The 27,688-nt window shown below is 40.0% G+C and overlaps 1 protein-coding gene across 5 annotated transcripts in view; it reads right to left on the reverse strand.

Moving 5' to 3' along the window:
- MGAT4D (MGAT4 family member D) overlaps positions 1–24,298 on the reverse strand; it is a 53,567-nt gene extending 29,269 nt beyond the window's left edge. For all 5 annotated transcript variants that reach the window (XR_004283315.1, XR_004283316.1, XR_004283314.1 and 2 more), the window contains exons 1-5: positions 24,164–24,298; positions 7,987–8,145; positions 5,414–5,551; positions 2,368–2,501; positions 828–874 (exon numbers count right to left, since the gene is read on the reverse strand). Coding sequence is in view for 2 of the 5 variants with exons in the window: in XM_032333464.1 (XP_032189355.1) it covers positions 828–874; positions 2,368–2,501; positions 5,414–5,551; positions 7,987–8,145; positions 24,164–24,257 (572 nt within the window). In the remaining 3 variants the exon portion in view is untranslated. The remainder of the gene's footprint in view (positions 1–827; positions 875–2,367; positions 2,502–5,413; positions 5,552–7,986; positions 8,146–24,163) is intronic.
- Positions 24,299–27,688: the final 3,390 nt, after the last annotated feature.

A 27,688-nucleotide genomic window follows, 5' to 3' on the forward strand; every position in this document is an offset into this window, starting at 1 on the left:
CTTTACCCAAGCTCTTCACCATCTTATCTCCGCCCGCCTGAGCTCCCACTGATACTCCTTCCTTAATCCCAAACACCCACACTCCACCATACACTTCCACTTCCACAAATCTAGCGTGCTCCTTTTTGGCCTTTCTGCCTCCTCAAGCAATTCTATTTGCCAAGCATTCACTTTCCCCTTTTATCTGCTTTAACAGAATCTACTTACAGCTTTAGACTCAGCCTCAATTACTACTTTCTTTCTATCTTGCAGGTAGAGTGGAAGGCTTCTCCGTCTAGGTGTTCTCATGCTGCCCTCTCCATGCCAGTACCAAACACCAGCTTCCTGGCTGTGATTTGTTCTTTACCAATTGTATCAGCCACTTGAACATAAAGATCTGAAAGGCTGCGTCCATTCCACAGCCTCTTGCTTGATAAATAGCTTCATGTTGGTTCATCATGTGCTCGCCCCTCCCAGGCTGCATCCAGCAGGAGATTGTAAGCAGAAGTGGAGAATGTGACTTCATACAGTAAGGAACACGAGAGTGCTTAGAAAATAATCTAATAGCTTTCTCTCAGAGGAGGTAGATTTCATGGAGAATAGATACAGCGATGGTAACACGCACAAGCTGGGTTATTACACAGACAACCTACAAAACTGGGGAAAGTTATAAGCTATACTTTGTCACAGCTTAGAACGACCTATAGTTCCAAGTAGTTCTTTCTATACAGTTATGCTCATCAGAATGAATATGATCACTAACGCAATAATATAATTGGGCAGAAAAAATAAAACAGAAAAATGAAAGAACAGCTATTTTCAAATTTATCAAACTACAAACTACTTACCTTTTTGTAATCATGTCAACAACAGATTTTAAGTAATCTTCATTTCCCTAAAAATGAGAAAAATATTTCACTGAAATTAAGCACGCCTCATAGTTTTGCCACTATATGGTTGCTACACATTAGTTTAGTTTAGGCATGGAATGGCATTGCTTCCTAAGAATTTTTTGTTTTTTCACTGTCTATAAAAGAATTTTAAATACCCACGTGTCTTAAAGACCCAATTTGAATACTGAAAATATTTCATTCTTCCTTTTGTCACAGTACAAAATATCACTACACATTATTTACACTTAAAAATTAGTATGCAGGGCGCCTGGGTGGCTCAGTGGGTTAAAGCCTCTGCCTTTGGCTCAGGTCATGATCCCAGGATCCTGGGATCGAGCCCCACATCGGGCTCTCTGCTCGGCAGGAAGCCTGCTTCCTCCTCTCTCTCTCTCTGCCTGCCTCTCTGCCTTCTTGTGATCTCTGTCTGTCAAATAAATAAATAAAATCTTTAAAAAATAATAATAATAAAATTAAAAATTAAAAAAAAATTAGTATGCAAAAACCTATGTATCTAAAACAGTTTTGTCCTAAAAATGGGATGGCTTATTTCTAAGAACTGCTCTTTTTGAAAATGTCTTCATTTTATGAGTATTATAGGATAATAAATGTACTTCAAAATTATACCACAGTTTGGGGCACTTGGGTGGCTCAGTGGGTTAAGCCTCTATCTTCGGCTCAGGTCATGATCTCAGGGTCCTGGGATCGAGCCCCGCATCGGACTCTCTGCTCAGTGGGGAGCCTGCTTCCCCCCCTCTCTCTGCCTGTCTCTCTGCCTACTTGTGATCTCTCTCTCTCTGTCAAATAAATAAAATCTATAAAAAAAAAAAAACTATACCACAGTTTTCCAGATGGTATTACTTAGCTAGATCCCCAAATTTTCTTTCATCAACAAACCTTGCGTGCCTACTCTCTTTATAGAATTCTGTGCTAGATTAGATGAAAGATTCATTTGTAAATAGCTTTTGGTAGTACATTCTCAGATTTTTTTTTTTTTTAACAAAGTGATTAGCATTACACAATATTGCCTCAGGACCCCAAGCATCCCTAATATAAAATTCTGTAAAATTTTGAATAACATTTCTATTATCAAATCTGAGTACTCTGAACTATATATAGTCAAATAAATAAAAATATATATATAATAAATATAAATAAATGATTATAAATAAATATAATAAAATAAATAAATATAAATAAATATAATAAACAAAAATAAATTTTAAAAATAGTCAAATAAAACATAGCTTATTTTAAAATATCCATCATGATGCAGATACCTCTGACAGTACTTAAAGTTCTTAAGATAGCCATAAATTGAATCACCAGCTATTTGCTACACTGAAATATTTTATATATTTTATTTATTTATTTATTTTATTTGACAGAGAGAGATCACAAGAAAAAAATCTAAAACGATACAGCAATTACCAGGGAGGAAGGGTATTTGGAGACCATAGACTTGGCACGAGGAGAACTACTTATCTTTCATACATACATCTGCAACAGAGACGATCACCACGGAGTCCTTCTCTTCCGAAGGAGTCATCCTGGAGACAACGGAATTCAGTGTTTGCTTCAGGTAACTCTGATTTCCTCTGTTAACAGTGGAAATACCCAGTGCAAAAGAGACTGTAGACAGAGGAGTGTGGAATCATCATTTCAAACCATAGAGAAAAACACAATTTATCATTAATAGCTATGCTTATTACTGCATTTGGGTTAGTTGTATGGTCATAAGTAATGTCCAAAACTAAGTTATAAAAATTACCCAAACTACCATTAATTTTTATCACAAAGTTCATTTTCTGCCTGAACAAATGCCAATTATCTGTGGATTGTTAGCTGTGGATTAGCTGTGGATTATCATTTATATAAAGTTAGTGCTTTTTTGATTCCTGTTGAGAAATCTTTGTTTATCTTCAGGTCATAAAGGTCATTCAGGTCATAAAGATATTCTCCTGAATATGAATATCTTCTCAATGGTTTGTATGCAGGAGGATGAGGGCCATATCTGGTAGAAGCTGGTTACTTGAGGACATGGGAGGACTGCACAAAGAAGTTGTCAGTTAAGCTGAAAAGTCATACTGGGGAAGGGACTTCCGTGACAAGTTAGTTGTGGTCAGTAGGAGGTGGTGGGTTCACTGCAGGCAGCGATCACCTTGTGCTAATCACTTGGCTTATTCATAGGGCCTCTAAATGTTTTGGGGTTGCTGGAAAGGAGGGGAAGTAGCAGAAACTGATTTGAAAGATACAGTCTATTGTGCAAGGAGCTAGCTTCACCCTATATAACCTGAGGATCCACTAAAGGATTTTAAGCAAGGGCTGAGCATGACATTATGCATTTTAGTACGTAGCTCTGAAGAGGGTATGAAGAATGGATTGACTTTAGTCAGTTTACAAGTCTATTTCAATACATTGCGCAAGAAATGAAAGCTCAGAAAGAACAGCTATAGCGGGTAGAGAGCAGAAATTACTGGAGATATACTCAGAATATAGAATAAATAAGACTGGTCACAGATTCCCCTGTAGGCCTTGCTACAGGCTTCAGTGCATTTACAAACGTTTTATGTGCTATGATCTTTTAGTTACCGGGGGGAAAAAATCTCCTTTTAAATTACCTCTGGTATTGAAGATTTATAGGCAAACTGATCCTCCCAAGAACCTATGAAAATCCACCAAAGGGGCCTCAAAAGGAAGATCAATATATACAGCATAGATGGAAATCAGGAAATAGATGGGAATCAGAAAATTATCCAGGATTTAACACAATTCTGCTAACTAGGTTACCTCAACATCCCATAACCCCTAAACGAGTTCTGCTGTTCTTCCCAATTACAAACATCTCTCCCTCCTTCTTTCACTTTCTGGAACGAGCTTCTGCTTATCTTGGCTGATGTTTATTTAAGGCTATGTTTATTCTTGGTATCTCGTATCTTATAGTGTTCTTGGTACCTTGTATTTTATCCTGTCTGTGTACTGGGGTTTTTTCCCTATGTCTTTCCTCTCCTCCTCCTGTTACTTATAGCATTGGGGTAGCACACACTTTCTCATATAGTCACACACATGTATGCATGTCTATGCACACACACACGCCACATCCAAAATACCCCCAAGAGGGAATCTGACGCAGTTAAAGACTCAAATGTGATCCCAGGAAGCACCTTAATATCTCTAAACCTCAATTTTCTTGGGTGTAAAATAGAGATAATCATAGGTCTTACTGTAGTGGGTCGTGAGGGTCAAATGAGACAATAAGAGAAAACAAAACAAAACAAAAAGCAAGCAAGCAAGCACAGTAAGTCCGTCTATGGAACACAGGGAGAATTCAGATGCTAAAGGACACGCAGGCACCCCCATCCCAGCACAGCAGGCTTGGCAGAGGCATGTGCTATGGAACAACACTACTTATTCCCTAGGAACCACATAGACCAGATGGAGGTCAGGAAGCTGCTTCGGTAAAGCACCGGACAGTAAACACCTTTGGCTCTCAGGCCATACAGTCTTTGTCACAACTACTCCATTCTGCCATGGCAGCGTGAGAACAGCCACAGACAAGTAAGATGAATACTGATGAGACTCCAACCAGATCTTACTGTCAAGTAGCAGGTTTGGCCGGTGGGATGCAATATGCAGCCGCTGGCCTAGAGTGACTGGCCCATTAGAATAAACAAGGTCTGTGGGACTCACACTAAAATCCCTACTTCTAACTTAAATGCTTTGTCTCTTCTTCAATACCTGTTGAAGTTAAATTCATGCTTTAAGGATCAGCTCAAACATCACCTCTTCTGTAAAGTTTTTGCTGACCTTGGTCACCAGAAAGATGGGGAAATAGGACGATAACTAGATAAGAATGAACTGATCAAAACCAAGGGAGACAAGAATTGCCTGGTACTTAGCAGATGCTTAATATAAGTCAAATGTATATGTGACTTATAATGACCTATTTTCAAAACATCCTATTCAATCTGAATTTGAATTCAAGTCTAAATATCTGTTGAACTATTTTTTTTTGTGCCAGGTCATATACTGATTGCTGGCAGTCCAAATTAATGCCACATAGGCTGGTGGCCTATATATCAGAGCATTATATTAATGGATTACATTTTAAAACTTAAAAGCAAGCACAATAATAATTAGAGAAGCGTTCAAAAAAAGCTTAAGGGGCACCTGCCTGGCTCAGTTGGTAAGAATCCTGATCTCAGGATTCTTAGTTCAAGTCCCACATTGGGCATGGAGCCTATTTTTAAAATTAAATAAGCAGGGACACCCGGATGGCTCAGTTGGTTGAGTGACTGCCTTCATCTTAGGTCATGGTTCAAGCTCCACATGGACCTCCCCATCAGGCTCCCTGCTCAGCAAGGGGTCTGCTTCTCCCTCTGCCCTTCCCCCTCTCATGCTCTCTCTCATTCTGTCTCTCAAATAAATAAATAAAATCTTTTAAAAAGTTAAATAAACAAAAAACAAATAACAACAAAACTTAAAAGCATGTCCTCAAAGATCAAAATATCTTTATTTTCTCTTCTAATTTTAAGTTTGCTTACCACCTGTTTTCTCTTTGCCAATGATTACATCAGGATAAATTCTGCCTGCTTTCCTTAAATGAGGAAAAAAGAACTTTAGGATTTCAAATGTATTAGATGCTGTTTCACTCTTACCCAAGGTCTTCATTTTCTTCTCAACTGAAAGAAAGAAAAAATAGAGTTTCTAAGTACATGACCATAGAGATTTTTCTCTGGTAGTACAAATTCTCATAATGAGATAAACAGATTTAATATTCAGTATATAAGAGACATACAATTAAATGTGAATTATTAAAATCATGGCTACAAAATATAGTTCAAATATTATTGATTCACATTCACTTAAAAAGAATTGATTCACATTCATCTAAGTCTAGCACTATAAGCTACATAATCAGAGACTAACAGAGCTGTCAGTTCTGAGTGAAGTGTAACTGAAACATGTTATAATTGATCTGACCTGCTACTTTGATTAATATCACATTACAATTTATATCCTTAAATGTTGCTTTGTAGCTTAACATTTAATGATTCTACTTATACAATTCATTTGAATATACATCTACAATTTTGAGAAAGAAGAACAAAATTAGAAGACTCACACCCTATTTAATTCGTAATACATAGTATTACTGATTATATATTAGTATGTATTAACAATAATACATAATACATATAAAATAAGTGATACTACATTTAAAAAGATACATAGAATGATGGAACAGAATAGAAAATCCAGAAACAGATCTACATAAATATCATCAATTGATTTTGGAAAAGGTGCAAAGGCAATTCAATGCAGAAAGGATAGCCCTTTTGACAAATGGTGCTAGAATACTTGGACATTCATATGAAAAAGACTGAATCTTGACCAGTACTTCACACCATTTATAAAAATCAATTCAAAAGTTTCATAGACCCAAATAAAATCTGAAAGTATAAAATTTAAAAACACATAAAAGAAGATCTCCATGACCCTGAAGAAGTTTAAGTGTTCTTCCTTTTTTTTTGACAGACAGAGATCACAAGTAGGCAGAGGATACAGGCAGAGAAAGAGGAGGAAGCAGGTTCCCTGCCGAGCAGAGAGCACAATGTGGGGCTCAATCCCAGGACCCTGGGATCATGACCTGAGCCAAAGGCAGAGGCTTTAACCCACTGAACCACCCAGGCACCCCAGGAAATTTTTTTTTTAATTTTTTTTTAAATTTTTATTTATTTATCCAATAGACAGAGAGAGATCACAAGTAGGCAGAGAGGCAGGCAGAGAGAGAGGGGGAAGCAGGCTCCCCGCTGAGCAGAGAGCCCAATGTGGGGCTCAATCCCAGGACCCTGAGATCATGACCTGAGCTGAAGGCAGAGGCTTAAACCACTGAGCCACCCAGGTGCCCCGGAAATTTTTTTTTAAGGAAAAAAAATTTTTTTTTAAGTTTTTATTTTTTATAAACATATATTTTTATCCCCAGGGGTACAGGTCTGTGAATCACCAGGTTTACACACTTCACAGCACTCACCAAAGCACATACCCTCCCCAATGTCCATAATCCCACCCCCTTCTCCCAACCCCCCTCCCCCCAGCAACCCTCAGTTTGTTTTGTGAGGTTAAGAGTCACTTATGGTTTGTCTCCCTCCCAATTCCATCTTGTTTCATTGATTCAAGAAAAAAATTTTTAAAGAAAATTCTCTTCACAAAAAAACCTGTATATGAATGTTTACAGCAACATGCAATTGTCAAAGAAATGAAAACCACCTAACTGTCCTTCAGTTGGTAAAAGGATAAATAAACTGTATCCACTGTACATCCATGTAATCATAGTTTACTCAGCAATATAAAGGCAACAAAAATTTGGTCCCATAATAACTTCGATGAATCTTTGCTAAGTGAAAGAAGTCAGTCTCCAAGGATTGCACACTGTATGATTCCATTCGTATGGCATTCTGGGAAAGGGAAAACTCTAAGAACAGAGAACAGATTAGTGGTTGCAAGGGATTAAGAGTGAGGACTACCTGACTACAAAAGGGGAAACAGAGGCAGGACTTTTATCCTGGAGAAATGGGAGCCACTGCAGGATGATACACAGGACAGTGAACCTTCCCTTTGGTTACAGTGGAAATAAGCAGGGACAATTCGGGGAAAGAGAAAAAACAGAGAAGTATGTTAGCAGTCATTCAGATGAGGCATGAAGGAGGCTTGACTAGCAGAGATGGTGACGGGAAAATGTGCACAGATTTGTGAGATACTCAGGACTGTGAACTGACTGAAATGGGCAAATGTGAGAGGAGGCGGGGGGGAGGGGCAGGAGTCAAAGGGACACTCAGGGTTCGGGCCCATCTAGTGCATGGGTCACGGTGGTGGTGCAAGTCACACGGAAAACACAGGAAGACCATTTCTGAGCTAGAGAGGAGAGGAAGTATATCAGTGCTATATCTCTTACCTGATTTTTGTATGTCTCACAATAAAAGAACAAGTGCTAATTTAGTTATATTTGTTTGGGAGAAGTGTCCTAAAATCAGAAAGCACAAAATCTTAATTCCCAAACACAAAACACAAAACCAACAAACAAACCACCACACGTAAAAACAAAAGCAACACAAACCTAAGTTTATGGGCATATTTTTTCTCTGTGTCATTTCATACTTCATTTTACTCAAGGCTTTGATCAGCTCTTGGCGATTTCTTTCAGTTTTGTTTTTTAAACGTAGCATTTTTTCCTTAAACTCCAAAATATGGTTTCTACAATTAATTAATTGATTACCTGTAAAGAAAACATATGTGTATATATTTATATACATAGCAACGATATCATACCATTTTCTATAATATATAACAAAAAAACAAGATATACACTTCAATATAACTGTAACACTATATTTGTGTGTACATATACATGTACATAGTTTATAGATAAATTTGTATACACGATACACATAAGAAGAGACTAGAGAAGAGTGAGATTTAAAATAGTACTATCTGGAAGATGGAATTATTATAAATGGTTTTTCCTTTATTACTTTCTGCTTTTTTATATTTTCCAAATTTTCCATTTTGTGCACATGCTAGATTTGTAATTAGAGAGAAAAACCAATTGAGACCAAAAATTCACTTTTAAGAATTTATTTGAAGAACAAAACCAAAAATATATACCCAGATTTGGCTCTAAGGATGTCTAACATAGGCAGCAGCATTACTAATCACTATAAGAAAATCAGAAACAGCCTAAATGCCCAACAATGGATATATTCTAAATAAATTACAGAATATCCTTTTAAAAGTTACAGAGGCTCTCATTTTAAATCAAGTGTAATTGAATCCCAGTTTCATCACTTAATACTTGTGTGACCTTGGACAAACTATTTTATGTTTGTTAGCCTCTGTTCCTTCATGTATACATGGACATATAAAAATTCCTGTCCCAGAGTTGGGAAGAAGTGATACAGTAATGCACATACGCCATGTGGCAAAGCACACACACACACACACACACACACACACACACAACACTTGACAAATGTCTGATAAGTATTATTTATCAAAGGGCTACTTTTTATTCATTTGCCAATGTAATACCATACAGCTATGAAAATCAGCTTAGGGAAGAATATTTAATGTTGCAAAAAATTGTTTTTTAAAAACAAAACTATGTATAAAATCATCTCTTTCTGGTAAAACAATATACATACAGATAGTAAAAAAGAGTAAGCATACAAGCTTATATTTTGTTAATATATAATCTTTAGTTTGTTGGATCACTTTTTATTTCCTATTTTTACAGAATTCTTTTGTTGTAGAATGTTACATTGCTTCTATAATCAGAAAAAAATTAACAGATTAAAATAATTCTGCACCTTTTATTTGCCAAGTACTCTGTGCCAAGGGAAGTACAACAATAAAGATATAGTAGTCTTGCCTTCCAGAAGTTTATAGGGTAATTGGTAGAACTAACTTAACTGGTAATTTAAATCATTGTGATATTTCAGATGTTACAGATTTCCTTCTCCTTGGGTTTTAACTCATTAGGAATACATAGATAACACCAGACCCAAACAGAAGCTGTCAGTTTTATCTGGGGCTGTCTGACAATGGCTATATTGCCAAGCACAGTGGGATGTCCTATTTCCCTGCCCAAGTTAACTCACTTCCAGCCCACTACTGAAAGAGCAAGTGGACCACAGCGAGGCCATAGCCACAAAAGGGATGACTTGCCACATGTGCTTACTATTTTGGAGGAAAACGTGGAGAGAGCTGGCCCTTCTTGGAGGGAGTCCATAAGAACTTTTATGAGCGAAAGAGCCCAGAGATGGCCCGAGTTGTCTTTTCAAGGAAGCCATTCTGCCTTCCTGTCTGTGGCCCACAGAAGTCAGGTCTGACCCATCTCACCATTCAGAGGACTCTCTTCCCTTCTGAAGGAAAGTCCAAGTGGGCACTTGAAAATGGCCCTTCTAGGAGAACAAAATGAAAGATGTCCCCGTGAAGGAAATATGGGCACGATAAAACAAGGCCGCTAGCCCTGACTTCTAGTGATAATAGTGTATCCCGAGGATGGGATCCAGACAGCTTGGGAGGGGAGAGCAGGAGGTCAGAAGAGGAATGTGGAGAATGCGCTGCCTGAGGGGAGAACTCTGGGAATGGGGGTTGGGAGGAGTGTGAGTTCAAAAGTCAAGGGAAGCAAGACAGGTGTTCTCTTTGGAGCGCTGCTGAGGGAAAGGCAAGGAGGTTTTCAAAAACATGGCGCTACACACCCAGAAGTTCTTCATTATTTTAGGGCAAACAGGGGAAATTCAGAAGTTAAAAGAGAAATCTGGTTCTGCTGATCTTTTTGATAAGCTAGTTAAAGAGCCTGAACACTCCCCTACACACCAGTGTTTCTTAAACCTATTTTCTAAAAAAACCCTCTAATTGTGGTAAATTTGAATAAAAGGGATGCGGGTGGAGGCGTAACCTGAAATAGCCCACCACAGTCATGAAATTTCTCTGACGTTTCTTCAAAATATGTGCAAATTTTGCAGCCCACTCTACAGTACATATTTGTTGTTGTTGTTTTGGTTTTAGGTTTGTGGAGTTTAATTTACTTATTTTTTAATTGATGTTTGGTTGACATATTAGTTTACAGTGTACCAATGAGTTGATATTTGCATATGTTATGAAACAATCACCACAATAAGCTAGTTAAGATGCAGTATTTTTTTTTTAATTCAATTTTTTTTCAGTGTTCCAAGATTCATTGTTTATACACCACACCCAGTGCTCCATAATACCCACCACCAGGCTCACACAACACCCCACCCACCTCCCCTCCAAAACGCTCAGTTTCTTTCTCAGAGTCCACAGTCTTTCATGGTTTGTCTCTCCCTCCAATTTCCCCCAGCTCACTTCTCTCCATCTCCTGATGTCCTCCGTGTTATGTTATGTGTTACTTATGCTCCACAAGTAAGTGAAACCATATGATAATTGACTTTCTCTGCTTGACTTACTTCACTCAGCATAATCTCTTCCAGTCCCGTCCGTGTTGATACAAAAGTTGGGTATTCATCCTTTCTGATGGGAGGCATTGTATATATGGACCATATCTTCTTTATCCATTTGTCTATTGAAGGGCATCATGGTTCTTTCCAGTTTGATGACTGTGCCCACTGCTGCTATGAACACTGGAGTACAGATGGTCCTTCTTTTCACTACATCAGTATCTTTGGAGTAAATATCCAGTAGTGCAAAGGCAGGTCATAGGGTAGCTCTATTTTTAATTTCTTAAGGAATCTCCACACTGTTTTACAAAGTGGCCCCATCAACTTGCATTCCCACCAACAGCGTAGGAGGGTTCCCCTTTCTCCACATCCTCTCCAACACATGTTGTTTACTGTCTTGTTGATTTTGGCCATTCTAACTGGTGTAAGGTGGTATCTCAACATGGTTTTGATTTGAATCTCCCTGAGGACTAATGATGATGAACATTTTTTCACGTGTCTGTTAGCCATTTGCATGTCTTCTCTGGAGAAGTGCCTGTTCGTGTCTTCTGCCCATTTTTTGACGTGATTATTTGTGTTTTGGGTGTTGAATTTGAGGAGTTCTTTATAGATCTTGGGTATTAGCCCTTTGTCTGTAGTGTCATTTGCGAATATCTTCTCCCAGTCCGTGGGTTGCCTCTTTGTTAACTGTTTCCTTTGTTGTGCAGAAGTTTTGATCTTGATGAAGTCCCAAAAGTTTATTTTCACTTTTGATTCCTTTGCCTTTAGAGACATGTCTTGAAAGAAATTGCCTTGCCCGATGTCGAAGAGGTTACTGCCCATGTTCTCCTCCAGGATTTTGATAGATTCCTGCCTCACGTTGAGGTCTTTCATCCATTTCAAGTTTATCTTTGTGTATGGTGTAAGAGAACAGTCGAGTTTCATTCTTCTACACATAGCTGTCCAATTTTTCCAGCACCATTTATTGAAGAGACTGTCTTTTCTCTACTGTACATTTTTTCCTGCTTTGTTTGAGATTATTTGACCATAGAGTTGCAGGTCCATATCTGGACTCTCTACTCTGTTCCAGAGAATGAAAAGGGGAGAGATCACAACTAACACCAAGGAAACAGAAATAATCATCAGAAATTTTTATCAATAGTTATATGCCAATAAGTTATGCAACCTAGACAAAATGGATGCAATCCCGGAAACCTATAAACTTCCAAAACTGAATCAGGAAGAAAATGACAACCTGAATAAACCAATATCTAGTAACGAGACTAAAGCGGTGATCAAAAACCTCCTAAGAAACAAGAGCCCAGGACCTGACAGATTCCCTGGAGAATTCTACCAAACATTCAAAGAAGAAATAATACCTATTCTCCTGAAGCTGTTTCAAAAAAATAGAAACAGGGGGTGCCTGGGTGGCTCAGTGGATTAAGCCTCTGCCTTCAGCTCAGGTCATGATCCCAGAGTTCTGGGATCAAGGCCTGCATTGGGCTTTCTGCTCAGCAGGGAGCCTGCTTCCTCCTACCTCTCTGCCTACCTCTCTGCCTACTTGTGATTTCTGTCAAATAAACAAATAAAATCTTAAAAAAAAAAAAATAGAAACAGAAGGTAAACTTCCAGACTTTTTCTATGAAGCCAGCATTACCCTAATCCCCAAACCAGGCAAAGACCCCACCGAAAAGGAGAATTTCAGACCAATATCCCTGATGAATATTGATGCCAAGCTTCTCCACAAGATCCGAGCTAACAGGATCCAACAGTACATTAAAAAGATTATCCACCATGACCAGGTGGGATTTATCCCTGGGATTCAAGGGTGGCTCAACATTTACAAATCAATCAGTGTGATAGAACAAATCAATAAGAGAAGAGGGAAGAACCACATGGTCCTCTCAATTGATGTAGAAAAAGGATTTGACAAGATACAGCAACTGTTCCTGATTAAAACACTTCAAAGTATAGGAATAGAGGGAACATTCCTCAACTTCATAAAATCTACCTACAGCGAATATCATCCTTAATGGGGAAAAGCTGACAGCCTTCCATTTGAGATCAGGAACACGACAAGGATGTCCACTCTCGCCACTGTTGTTCAATATAGTACTAGAAGTCTTAGCAACAGCAATCAGACAACAAAAAGAAATAAAAGGTATTCAAATTGGCAAAGAAATCGTCAAACTCTCTCTCTTCACAGGTGACATGATACTTTATATGGAAAACCCAAAAGACTCCACCCCCAAACTACTAGAACTCATACAGCAATTCAGTAATGTGGCAGGATACAAAATAATGTACAGAAATCAGTCGCTTTCTCATACACTAACAATGAAAACATAGAAAGGGAAATAAGAGAATCGATTCCATTTGATATAGTACCAAGATACCTGGGACTAAACCTAACCGAAGAGGTAAAGGATCTGTACTCAAGGAACTACAGAACACTCATGAAAGAAACTGAAGAAGACACAAAAAGATGGAAGAGCATTCCATGCTCATGGATCGGAAGAATAAACATTGTTAAAATGTCTATACTGCCTTCAGCAATCTATACTTTCAATGCCATCCCGATCAAAATTCCATTGACATTTTTCAAAGAGCTGGAACAAACAATCCTAAAATTTGTATGGAACCAGAAGGGCCCCTTATTGCTAAGGAAATGTTGAAAAAGAAAAACAAAACTGGGGTCATATCATGTTGTCTGATTTCAAGCTTTACTACAAAGCTGTGATCACCAAGACAGCATGGTACTGACACAAAAAAAGAGGTAGTTGTTTTAATATAAAGATAACGAAGTCATGTTCTCCCTCCTCCCAACTTTTTTTTCAGGTGACTTTATGTATCTTGGAACAGCACTACTGGCTATCATGGGAACAGGTATTTCAATCGAGAAATGTAGCTGAAGACTATTAGGTACAACATATGTTTCAGGAAGATCATTCTGGTGCCCATACAGAAGATTGTTTCCGAAAGGCAAAACTAAAGCCAGAGAAATCACCTGTCAGGAACCTAAAGTGATAGTAGTTTCATGTGAAAGAAGATAAAAGAATAAACCAGGGCAGAAAGGATTAGGAAATAGGGGAAAATATGAAAAATATCCAAGAGCTTTTATTGAAAAGACTTTGAACTGACTTAGAGGGGATTAGAATCCCTGCCAGGTTTCCAACATGACTACAGATTTCTGCAGTCTGAGTTGGGAAAACAGGAAAATGAGCAGTGATGATGCTTATGAGACATCTACATATGTGGCAAACAGTCGGCTATGTGACTTTGAAGTTCAAGGGAGAGATTAGGGCTGGTGTCACAGATTTGAGAGCAAGAGTGAGATTCACTTATAAAATGGAGCAGGAAAATGTAGTGATAAAAACTGTCCAGGGGCGCCTGGGTGGCTCAGTGGGTTAAAAACTGTCCCAGTCTCATCTCCTGCTGTGTCCTTCCTCCCTGCCTTGGTTCACACTGCCTGGGGCAGAGGGTTCAGAGTTTGAAATCCAGGAAGGTGCCTAAATGTCTCGTTTCCGAAGGGGTCTTGAATCCCTGGCCAGGGGCAGACTTGGCCCCTCTTAACAGCACTATACATCCATCTTGCTGGTTCCATTCAGCTTTCGTACAGACCAGCTTGGAACACACGTGTGTCTTGCCTGAGCTACCTTACAAAGATAAGAAGCAACTAATAAACTGTAATATCCTGATACTTCTCTTCCAAACCTCAATAGATCATCCACCCCAGGATACAACAGAGGAAAGTAAACCTGCTGTTTCGCTGCTCTCTAACAAGATGCTCTGCCTCTCCCCCTTGGGCTGGAGGGGACTCCACCTCTCCAGTCCTCACCCAGTGGCATGCTCCACCTCTAGGATCTGTCACAACACCTCTCCATCTCCAGCTCTGTGTCACTGAATCTTTCAAATGCAACAATTTCGTATGATATGGAGTATCCTGCCAATAGGGACTCCCCACCCATGGGGTACACGCACAAACAAGTAGATTTGGGTTTTATGCATAGTTGGGCTTGCTGAAACAGGGCAGTGGAGGTTTAGGGAAAGACCCAAATAGCTGGCTAACCATTATAGAGAATCCTATCATTATGAAGTCTGCTGACAGTCTTCCACAGTAAGCATTGTGCCCCATCCCTGTAGAAGTTCCTAGCCTGTTATGATACAGCCAGCAGAACTCAAGGCCCTACACCTCCAGTCTTCAATAGCGAGTGGGTGGTGGCTCCAGATCTGTGGTTTCCTCCCTCAACTCCCCTCCAGGGAAAGGCCAGACAAGAGTGAATGACAAGAGTGAAAAGGCACTGCTGGATCCAAGCCACAATTTAATCTGTACATAAATCACTCAGTAAGAAAAGATGGAGGACTTGTGCTCTGAACTCATTTTTTCTCAGCAGCCTCTTGAAGGCCTCCTACTCTGGGCCCCAGAAGTGGTCCAGCTGGAGCAATGACAGTTTGGTCTCCAGAACTTGTATGTGTACTGGTTGGCAGTTTGTGTTGGTCATCGCTGTCCCACAGAGCAATACTAAGAATTCTGCAGGTTCTCTACAGATGGAAAGACCTGACTATAGCAGAGATATCACCATTTGGTCAAGAATAAAAGCAATTTTCTGTTCCTTCCTGAAACACTGTGACAGAGTGTTCAGAATTCATTAACAATTCCAAGCAGAGCCTGAGTTTTTCTTTGGGAAAGGATGCTCTTCTCAGGGACTTCTACATCTCACCAGCCAGAACAGTTGCCTGGCCACACAATTCATTCCCTCATTCAACAAAGACTTATTAAACTAAATATTGCTACATGTCCCAGGGATACGACAATGCACAACAGTCAGAACTCCTGATCCCCTTGGAACTTACATCCTACTGACTGGAAAAAAAGAAGAAATAAGTGAATTACATACTCACTAATAAGTGAAATATATTTGAAGATGGTAAGTACCCCAAAAATACAAAGCGGGGGAAAAAGAGTGTTGATGGTTGGGGGAGGTTTTAATTGTGAACAGGGTGATCCAGGAAAGCTTTTCTAAGGAGATAACATGTGAGCACAGACAAGAACAAAGCAAACGAAGGACTGCAGGTAACTCTGGTACAGAGAGAAGAGCATGTGCAAAAGTCCTGAGGCAGGAGGGTGCCCATTATCTCCAGAAACAGCCTGGAGACCAGTGTGGCTGAAGCAAAATGAATGACAGGGAGAACAGACGGTGATGAAATTACGAGGCCACCTTTGTATAAGTACTGTAGCTTTGACTTTAAGCAAAATGGGAAACCAACGTAAGTCTGTAAGCACAGTATCCCATAATCTGACTTACCAGAACAGGATCCTTCTATCTCCTGTGTGAAAAACAGAGTTGGGGAAACTAAGACTGAAGAAAGGGGGTCAGGAAAGAGATGTCTGTGGCTTAGAAAAGATTGTGGGTGGGATAGTGGGTAAGGAATGGTTTAATTCTGGATATATTTTGAAGATAAAGAAGATAGGATTTGCAGACATCAAATGTGGGATATGAAAAAAAAGGAGGCAATGGTATTCTGAGCAACTAGAAGAAAAGAGCACCATTTACTAAGATGGAGAAGAGGAAGGGAGCAAGTTTTGGTGTGAATATTAGGAGTCGGCTTTGAGACAGTTTTGGCATGTTTATCACACATTTCAGTAGGCAGCTCCATGTGGGGGATTAAGGGGAGAACTGGCCTGGCCTGGACATTTAGAGAGACCTGCGGTAAGATGCTGGAGATCACTAAGAGAATGAGGATGAGCACAGAAGAGCTGAGGCCCAAGGACGAAATCCTGGGGCACCCCAAGTTATAAGTTGAAGAAGTCAGTAACGAAGCTAAGACAGATTAGCTGGTAAGGCAGGAGGGCACTGGGGTGTGTGTCAAGTCTTGGAAACCAAGTGAGAAAAACGTGTCAAGAAGAGGAAAGGCATCAACTGTCAAGTGCTGTCGGACAGGGCAAGGAGGACGAGGACAGGGTGCAGGACATGAGACAGCAGTGTGCAGTCCCCGGGGGCCTTGATGACAGAGGTTCTGGGGGTCAGCGAAGTGAGAGCCCAGCTGGAGTGGGTTCAGGAGAAAGCAGGACCACAGGGCTTAGAGACAGGGTAGGGGGACAACTCCTTTTTTTGAGAGTGAAAGTGGGGTGGGGGAGGGGGCAGAGGAAGAGGGAAAGAGAGAGAATCCCAAGCAGGCTCCACACCCAGCACAGAGCCCCATGTGGAGCTCAGTCTCACAACCCTGAGATCATGACCTAAGTGGAAACCAAGAGTCAGATGCTTAACCCACTGAGCCACCAGATGCCCCAAGTGAATTTTAAACTGAACTGTGCTTTAATCAAATAACTGCCACTATCCCAGATAAATCTTGAATATTCATAAAGTGGATACTGTTTGAAGGTGTCAACAAACTTTAGAAGTAGACATAGTTTAACCAGTACAACCCTATGTTATTGAGGTTCCTCAGGTAACACTCTCTCAGCAAACTGAATCATGAAGTTGATACATCATGGGTGATGCAACATGGCTACACTTCCACATTGTTCAGTCAGTCCCTCAGGGAGCAATTTGGTAAACATGAAAAGAAAGAGTTTTCTCTAGAGGAAGTAGTATTTGCAGAAACAACCATGCAAAAAAGTTAAAGCATGTATTCCCTAGTCTTAGATCTGCTTCTTACCCATTTTTACTTGATTATGCTATTCAATGATATTCTATTTAAAATGTTTACATTACTTTCATAGTCACTCAGGTATTTTGTGAGGGTGAAATGTTATAAAACTATTTGCAAAGGCTTGAAATAATAATTTAATGTTTTGAGCCAAGTGTGGTGGAATTGTGAAAACAAACACCAGTCTATGTGTGCAATGGGCCAATTATGAATTCCACCCATAAGCAAGGGGTCAGGTAAGATCCTAATTACTACTGACCTTTGTTTCTCACAGCAAGAGTCCAATGCACTGCTATCCAGTAGAAATAAAATCTAAACCACATTTGTAATTTTAAATTTTCTAGTAACCACATTTTAAAAAAGTAAAAAAGGATCAAATAATTGAGAAGAATATATTTAATATTTAATTCAATATATCTGAAATATTTTTCAACTTGTAATCAACATAAAAATAACTAATGGAATAGCTTACATTCTTTTTTATACTATGTATGCTAAATCTCGTGTATGTTTTATATTACAGTGCATTCTTATCAAAGAATAAAATTTTGCTTACTGGAGAAATATTTTGCACTGCTTCTGTCTTTATATTTAAATTTAAGTTTAAATTAGTTAAAACAAAATTTAAAGTTAAAATTCATTTTCTCAGTTGCATTGACCATATTTCAAGCGCGTGGCAGTCACCTAGATAGAGGCCCCCACAGTGGACAGCAGGTTCTTGGCAGCAGCTGTGAACTTATTAGAAATGCAATATCTCTTGGGGCACCTGTGTGGCTTAGTCGGTTAAGTGTGGACTCTTGATTTCAACTCAGGTCATGATCTCAGGGCTGTAAAATCAAGCCCTGCATTGGGCCCCAAGCCAAGCATGGAGCCTGCTTGAGATTCTTTCTCTCCCTCTCCCTCTGCTCCTCCCCACTCGCTCACACATGTGCGCATGCTTTCTCTCTTTCTCTCTCAAAAAAAAAAAAAAGAAAAGAAAAGAAAGGAAGGAAGAAAGAAAGAAAGAAAGAAATGGAGTATCGCAGGCCTCTCCCTAGATCTACTGAGTAACAATCTGAGCTTTCCTAAGATTCACAGGAGATTGGTATACACGTTAAAATTTGAGAAGCACTGTTATAGATCTCTTTAATTGTTTTATCTTTCTCATCATTGACTTGACCATAGTTCAGGTCATTACTGCCTCTAGCTGCACTATTATAATTGTCTCTTAATTAGTCTCTCACCTCCAATCTACAATTAATCTTCTGAAAACACTGCTCAAAGACTTTAAACGGTTTCCTGAATGCTTACTGAATTAAGTCCAAACTACGTGCTTTAACATACAAGGTCTCATCCACAGGGCCATGACCTGACTCTTCCACACTATTTCATTCACTAAACCCCTCCAGCAATGAGAAGCATCATGGGGTATGCATTCTTTCTGCCACTTAATACTCACCATGTGTTTTTCACTGAACTATAGGACAGCTAAACACGGATAGTCCAGTTGCTGCTCTAAATTACCTGACAAGAGATGGAGGAAGGAGCAGGTATTTAAACAACCAATTAATATAATTGTGAAAATGGAGTTATCCTCAAGTGCTACAGGCAGAGAGAGGCAGAAATGCTTACCTAGTAAGGAAGACTGAGCAGGAAGGGACAAGGAAAAAGGTTTCAGAGAAGAGGGAATATTTGAGAACTTGAAGAATGTACACAATGTTGCCCTACAGCAGAGGGCAGGGAAGGGCATTCCAAACTAAGAAAATGACAACACAAGTGCGTAAGTATGAAATGGTACGGCATATGGAGGGGAAAGCAAGTAACTCACTGGGGGGGTCAAAAGGAAGGAAATGAGTGGCATGAAGTTGAAGAATGGGCAGACCACTTCAGATCTATTATTCACTTATTGGTACCCAGTGTGGCTCCAAAGAAAGACTATCTGAGGCACCTGGTAGGAGAGGAAGGTAAAAAGATAGAATATATTTTGGATTATTCCACTCCACGTATGCTTTGCAATAATCAAACCACACTATGAACAACGCCCTTTGAATTCCCTTTGAGCGATCCCTCTATGCATTAAGTCTTATGATGAAATATTTCAGACTTTGAAAAACATATATAAAATAGTTTGAAAGACAATAATAAAAATTAACATCCATGAATCCACTACTACCTTAGCCTTAAATATTCCATCTGTTTCCTTCCAAGATTATGTTTCCTTTCCTCCTTACTCCCAGATAAGCAGAATTCTGAATTTTGTATTAATCTTCCATTGCTTTTCTTTCAAGTTTTACCATTTGTGCAGACAATTGATATTTGTTTTTAGATATTAATAAGTAATACTTATATGTATTCTTTTGTACTTGCTTCTTTTTCTTAATATATATTTTTGCAATCCATCCATACTGATAAGTGAAGCTCTAGTCTAATCATTTCCACTACAGCTAAATGTTTCTCTGTTTTGAATATACAGTAACACATTTAGCTCTTCTACTGTTGATGAACAATTATACAAAATGCTACCAAGAACATACCAGGTCAATATATTCAAGAGTTTCCCTTGTATATATCTGGTGGTAGGGATGTTATCTTAAATATTGAACAACCTGTATGACGTGGTTACTGATCAATGACAAGAAGAGTTGGCCATAAACCATGGGGTGACACTGCACACCAGTTTCAGTCCTGACTGGCAGAACTGCTAGGACACAGGAAGTGCAGGTCACACAATGAAAGTTACTGAATGTATGCATAATCCCCATTCCCAAGGCGAGTGTGTGTAAATTCCTGCACTTCTGCATCCTCACCAAATGTCTTATCTCCTAAATTTAAAAATCTGAATGGTATGAAATGTTATAAAAGAAATGTTTTAATTTGCATTTCTTTGATTGCTAATGAAGCTAACATTTATGTTGCACTTGGCCTTAGAATCTATTCTAAGTTCCATATATTTTGCTGATATTAATATAGCTACATCAACTTTCTTTTGGATTAGGTTGTTGGTATACACTTTTCCATCCCTCTTCCAACATTTCTCTATCTTTAAAATTTAAATGTATCTCTTGTAAATATCATCACGTTTGGTTTTGTTTTTATATCCAATCAGAAAAAACTGTAATTTCCTTTTTAGAGTATTAACTATAATGAGTGATATTGTTATACATTATTTTAGTATCATTTTAATAGTTAGACCGGAGATTTCAATGTGAATCCTTGACTTACTACAGTCTAATACAAATTCTCACATTCTCATTTTTCAACAGTGCTACAAGTTCAATACCAGTTAACTCCATTTACCCCTCTTCTATCTTATCTTGTAATTGTTGTCATGCATTGTTGTTCTAGATATACTTTAAATTCCACCAGACATTTCCATTATTGTCTTGAATGGCCCACACATACATTCTGGACACTGCTGACTTAGAGCTACACCTGGGACTAAAAGAATAATATTTCATTATAATAGAACATATATAACTTCTTTATCCATTCATCCATTGAGGGACACACAGGTTGCTTCCACAGTTTGGCTATTATAAATAATGCCGCAATAAACATGGGAGTACAGATGCCTTTTCAAGTTAGTGTTTTCACTTCCTTCATATAAATACCCAGAAGTGGAATCACTGAGTCATATGAGTAGTTCCATCTTTAATTTTTTGAGGAACTTCCATGCTTTTTTTCCAGTGGCTGCACCAATTTACATTCCCACCAACAATGCATGAAGTTTCTCTTTTTCTCCATATCTTCACCAACACTCATTTTTTCTTGTCTTTTCAAAAATAGCCAACCTAGCAGGTGTGAGGTGGTATCTCACTGTGGTTTTGATTTATGTTTCCCTGATGATTAGTGATGTTGACCGTCTTTTCATGTAGATGGCTTCCTATCTTCTTCAGAATGAAAGTCATAGTTCTTACTATGGTCTTCATGATCTTACCCCTCTACAACTCTTCCTTGTTCACATTAGCCTCCTAGCTATTTCTCAAACATATCAAGCTCACTGCACCATAGGGCTTCTGCTTTTCTCATTGCCTAGAAAACTCTTCCCCCAGATAGCCATACAACAGTCTCCCTTATTTCATTTAGGAATAGGCATTAATATGACTTTTCTTAACCACCCTATCTAAAATAGCACTTTCTCTCCCCTATCAACACCTGACATCATAGGGTAATATCATTCTTGTTTGTTGTTTATTTCCCTTAATCAGAATGTAAGCTCCCTGAAAGTAAGGCTTTAAAAATTTTTTGTTGCCTAGTTCCTACAACATGAAGTATTTATCAAAATCATTAATTCACTCATTCATCCAACCATGCAACAAATATTTAACATACGTATTATATCAGGCATTTTTCCAGATGCTGGGACACAGCAGTAAACCAACCAGGCAAAAACAGAAAGAAAAAAATTCTCTGCATGGAGCCTACATATGAATAGAGCCAATTAATGAACAGTTAGTGGTATGAGCTTATAGAAACAAACAAAAGGTTACATGCACACACACATTTAAAAGGGGAAAGATGGGGCGCCTGGGTGGCTCAGTGGGTTAAGCCTCTGCCTTCGGCTCAGATCATGGTCTCAGGGTCCAGGGATCAAGCCCTGCATCGGGCTCTCTGCTCAGCGGGGAGAATGCTTTCCCCTTTCTCTCTCTGCCTACTTGTAATCTCTATCAAATAAATAAATAAATAAAATCTTTAAAAAAATAAAAAGGGAAAGATGCCCACTAGGTTGTGGCCAAGTACTTGTTGTTGTTGTTGTTGTTGTTGTTGTTGTTTTATAAGTAGGCTCCTTGCCCAGCATGAAGTCCAGAGTGGGGCTTGAACTCACTTGGCTGAGATCAAAATCTGAGTTGAGATCAAGAGCTGGGCACTTAATCAACTGAGCCACCCAGGCACCCCCTGGCCATCTTTCTAATAAATATAACTAAGTTTTCATTGGTAAGAATTACAGCTATGAATCAAATTTTTAAAACCATTGGAACTATCTTTGGTGTCTTATAAAAATCACTGCTTCCAAAACTAAATGAAGTCTGTTTTGTTGACATAAGAACATCTCAGGATTGATTTTGTATCTAATTTTAGAGCTGGCTTACACAGAAACATAAACACAAAACACTCTTATCAGTTATTCCAAGAGTGGTGCATTTTCAAGAACAATATCTCATATTCTGAATTTGAACATATAAATGATGGGACTATAAATGCTTCAAGGGACCAAACTTCTCCTTTCTCGTCATAGCACAAAGTCCACAGTTTATAATAAATAATATAATAATATTAGTTTTATTAAAACGCCTTCTGACATTACCAATCCAAACTGCCTTCCAAAATCACTTTAAAAGGGAGTTTACAGCAGCAGCTCTTTCTACCCATAGGTCCCGTTCCCGTGCTTTAGTAAACCACCATTTTGCACCAAAAAAAGGGGGGGGGGGAGGGAGTTTACATTTTGCTTTCTAATTATGAGTAACGTATTATTTTTGTTATAAAAACAGTAATAGTTTGTTGTCCTAAAATACATAAAAACACATTTGGATAATGTTCTTACAGAAAATCAGGAAGAGGAAAGTGTATAAAAGGATTAAAAAACAGTAGTATAAATCAGATAAATTATTATATATTTCTAATCATTTGAAACAAATGGAGTAGGATGTTGATATTGTGTAGACATGACAAAATTTCGTATGAATTAGAGGACTAAAGCCACTTCCAAACTCGATCCTTGACACTACCACCAAGGGCACTTTGTGTGAACCCTGGGTCATAAATGTGTTTAATAAAAATGAAATTTTAACCTAAAACAACTTAAGGACAATCCTTGAAGTCTGGCTTAAAATATATTAACTTAAAATTAGCTTAAATTCAAAATCCAACTGCATGGACGCTAAAATGTTACACTGGACCTTGGACAAGTAGAGCTGAAAAGACAAGATGCAGCAAATCTAGTTAAATTTGAAACTCAGATAAACAGTAAGTCTTTTGGTACAAATATGGCCTGTGCAATTTTTATACTAAACGGTTTACTCACTGTTTATCCAAAGTTCAAATTTCCCTGGGCAATCTCTACGTTTGTTTGCTACACTGGGAGCCCTAAAACAAGATGAATTAAAACGTCGGTGTGTTGAGAAGTAGTAACACAAGCCGCATGGCTCCTCTGAGAAAGTTCAGGAGCCACACCCGTGCTCTAAATGAGTCTCCATCATCGCACTCCTTTCTGGCCTCGCAAAAAATACTCCCGGGAGCCTTGAAATGTGGCTCAGTAAACCCGAAGGTGGGAAGGTGTTGGCTTTGTAAGAAGAGCTCTTAACTCAAGACAGGCACGTTTCTGGAAAGGATGGGGAAGAACAAGACGCGGACGGCGGGAAGTTGGGCGCGAAGTGGACCCTCGGACCTTCGCGGGGAAAGGACGCGTGGAGGCGGGACAGCGCCGGGAGCCCCCACCCGGGGGCTCCGATCCGTTAGCGCGCGTGCCCGGCGGGGGTCGCTGCCACCGGAGCGGACTAAGGGCGCGCGTTACAGTCTAACCGCCGGTCGGACAGGGGCGCCGGGGCTGCATCTGTAAAACACCTCCTACGAGAGCGGGCGGCCGCGCCAGGCTCTCACGTCGCTCCCCCTTTCCCCCCGGCCCCGAGCGCCCTGGCAACCCCGCAGGCTGGAAGCCAGAGTTTCCGGGCGGGAATGGTGGTGGAGAGGCCACCCGCAGCTTACTGGTTTGAGTCATCCTGGAGATGCAGAAGCAGGAGAAGCTGAAGAGCATGACGGCGGCCAGCGCGATCAGCACGTTCACCTGCTTGGTCCTCATGGAGCTCGAAGCCGGGCGAGTGGAAGCTACGCGCAGCGCCCCAGCGACCGAGGAGCGCGCGCACCGCGCCTGCGCCTCTGGACACCGCCCCCGCGCCCCCTGCCCCCTGCCCACTGCCCGCATCCCGCCCCTATCGCTGGGGGTCCCAGCCGCCTTTTTAGAGCCCCCTTCCGTGGCTCAGCACTTAGCATCTCGAACCTCTTGCTAGGACCGCTGGTATTCAATGCTATGAACTTTGGGAAAACTCCACTGCTTAACCTGTGATTGATGTGATGGATGCTCAGGAGCTTGCTTTATTTTCCTGTAGCTGTGACTCCCGTGCCAGACCCTAGGCTAAGCAGTTTGTACATACTATCTCGGTAAATCCTCCCACATCCCAATTTTTTAAAGGCAAGATAAGAATAGTTCTAATATGCTATTGTTCTTTTCATTTTATCTTGAAAAAATAGGAACTATTGTGAAATGGAGCAGTTTGCTACAGGACAAACAGCTGGACGTGGTTTCTCCACAAATCGTGTACATAGAGAAGTTTATAAATAAAATATGATAAGAAGGTCCTAAATAAAATATGTATCTTTAGCTTTAAATGAAAACCATCAAATGCCCAAATAACTTAGGGGGCTTAGATTTTTGTGTGGGAAATGACCAATATCAGACATTCAGCTTAATCGCTTTATCTTTTATGCTTTGGTACATCCTCCCCCAGGAAAGGAGCGGGCAATCAACGTTTGTGAAGGAAAGAAATTATATATATGAGATACGTAGTGCAAGGGAGACTTGCTAAGCTATGCCAAGTTCAAGGTATCCGTTTCTCAGCCCCTTAAAAACCAAGTCTGGGAAATACTAGGGGAAAATTAGAGGGTGCCTGGGTGGCTCAGTGGGTTAATCCTCTGCCTTTGGCTCAGGTCATGATCTGAGAGTCCTGTGCATCAGGCTCTCTGCTCAGCAAGGAGCCTGCTTCCCCCTTTCTCTGCCTGCCTTTCTGCCTACTTGCAATATCTCTCCGTCAAATAAAATCTTAAAAAAAAAAAAAAAAAAAAGAAGGAAAGAAAGAAAAGATTAGTAGGTTGAGACTCTCTTTGGGGTCCTTGAACTGTGTTTTGCTATTTAGGTTGTCCCCGCTGATCAATCTTACTGGCCGGGTCTGGTAAAATGTGTTCTTCAAACCAGCACTACACCACTGGCTGAGCTAGTTTCTGGCTCCTCGAAAGATAAAAAAGATTTGAACACATGCCAACCTGAGGATGTCTTTATAAGCTGTGTTTTCTCCTGTGTTGATGGCAGGAGTTGTGACCTTCCATTGAGCAGTCACCCAGCCGGATCCCAGGATTGGGAGCCAATCCTCAACTCTATTCTCCTCATCCCATTGGCTAAGCTCCTCTGGAAGCCACAGGGCCAGGAAGTTCTCTGTAGTGAACTAGACCTTCCGACCTGCCTTGAGGGGGAGGCGGGGGTGGAGCTGGGTGGAGAAAGACTAACCTGGGGGAAGAAGCTCTTCAGCACAGGAATCTCCAAATTCAGTATCTCACAATCCTTTTACGTGGTCTCCAGTTTCACACTTTTAGCTTTGTGTTGAAAAACAACATCAGAATCCACTAGCAGTATACTGGGAAAGCTTTTAATCCTTTTTAAAGTAGGGGTCCTCAACAAAAAGATGACATGAATAATACCTGTTCTAGGTTGCTGAGTTAAATAGTGTTCAAAGCCAATTAGCATATTCCTTGTCATTATGTAACACTCAATACATTTTGGTTCTCTGCTGTTGCTCGTCAGAAACGGTATTAATTTTCTCACTAATTCTGATTCTTTTTCCCCCACAGAGCAGTGGAGAACTGTCCCATAGTTTATGGCATTTAACTACCATTAATTATTTTTTCTCTATTATTATTTTGAGCAGACCGCCTGCTTACAATCCTCCAGCAACTCTGTTAAAAGTGAAAAGTGTTGGCATGGGGTCCAGACCCTTACACAGTCTGATTCCATCTCCCTTTCCAGCTACCCTCCCTATTCCAGCTGTGTACTTGCCTCTAATGTAGTACTCACAAGGTCTACTCCACTCAAACTCACCAAACACCATGTTTTCAAGATTCAGAAAAGCACTTTGCTCTCACATCTTAATTTTTTTTTAAGGTTATTTATTTATTTATTTGACAGAGATCACAAGTAGTTAGAGAGGCAGGCCGTAGTTAGAGAGGGAGAAGGAAGCAGGCTCCCTGCTGAGCCGAGAGCCTGATGTGGGGCTCAATCCCAGGACCCCGAGATCATGACCTGAGCCAAAGGCAGTGGCTTAACCCACTGAGCCACCCAGGCGCCCCCATCTTAATGTTTTTGAAATCAGCAGGTGTCTTCTAATTTTTCCATTTTATATAATTATTTTTTTTTCTTTTGTCTTTTTTCCAAAGAAAGGAAAAACCAAAATCTTGATAATCAGGGGTGCCTGGGTGACTCAGTCAGTTAAGCATCTGCCTTTGGCTCAGGTCATAATCCTGGGATCCTGGGATAGAGTCCTGCATCCCCTGAGCGGGAAGTCCGATTCTCCCTCTCCCTCTGCCCTTTCCCCCCTGCTCTCTCTAGCTCAAATAAATAAATAAATAAAATCTTTTAAAAATCCTATGATATGGGGCGCCTGGGTGGCTCAGTGGGTTAAGCCTCTGCCTTCAGCTCAGGTCATGATCTCAGACTCCTGGGATCGAGCCCCACATTGGAATCTCTGCTCAGCAGGGAGCCTGCTTCCCCACCTCTCTCTGCCTGCCTCTCTGCCTACTTGTGAGCTCTGTCAAATAAATAAAATAAAATCTTTTTTTTTTTTAAAACCCATGATAACTGGAAGAGATTATGCTAAGTGAAATAAGTCAAGCAGAGAGAGTCAATTATCATAAGGTTTCACTTATTTGTGGAACATAACAAATAACACGGAGGACATGGGGAGATGGAGAAGAGAAGGGAGTTGAGGGAAATTGGAAGGGGAGGTGAACCATGAAAGACTATGGACTCTGAAAAACAACCTGAGGGTTTAAAAGGGGGGGGGGAGTTGGGGGAGCCAGGTGGTGGGTATTAGTGAGGGCACGGATTGCATGGAGCACTGGATGTGGTGCAAAAACAATGAATTTTGTTACTTTGAAAAGAAATTTTTTTTAAAAAGTAAAAAAAAACAAACAAACCATGATGGTCAATGGTTTGTCTATGAGTCAGAACACATGATAGTCACTCAACATCTCCTCTGTGCCAGTCACTGAACTAGGTACTGGGGATACAAGTGGTCCCCTGCTGGTTCTGGGCTCTGCCTTCTTCATGCTCAAACATGGATGCACCACACACGCTCATGTCCCTACCTTCCAAAAGTGTTCAAGACTCAGCTGAAACGACACTACCTGAAGACTTCGCTGATTGTCCCTGTGTACAGAAATCTCTGTCCTCTTTGAAAACTTGTA

This window comes from Mustela erminea, chromosome 2, assembly GCF_009829155.1.
Source record: "Mustela erminea isolate mMusErm1 chromosome 2, mMusErm1.Pri, whole genome shotgun sequence".
NCBI lineage: Eukaryota > Metazoa > Chordata > Mammalia > Carnivora > Mustelidae > Mustela > Mustela erminea.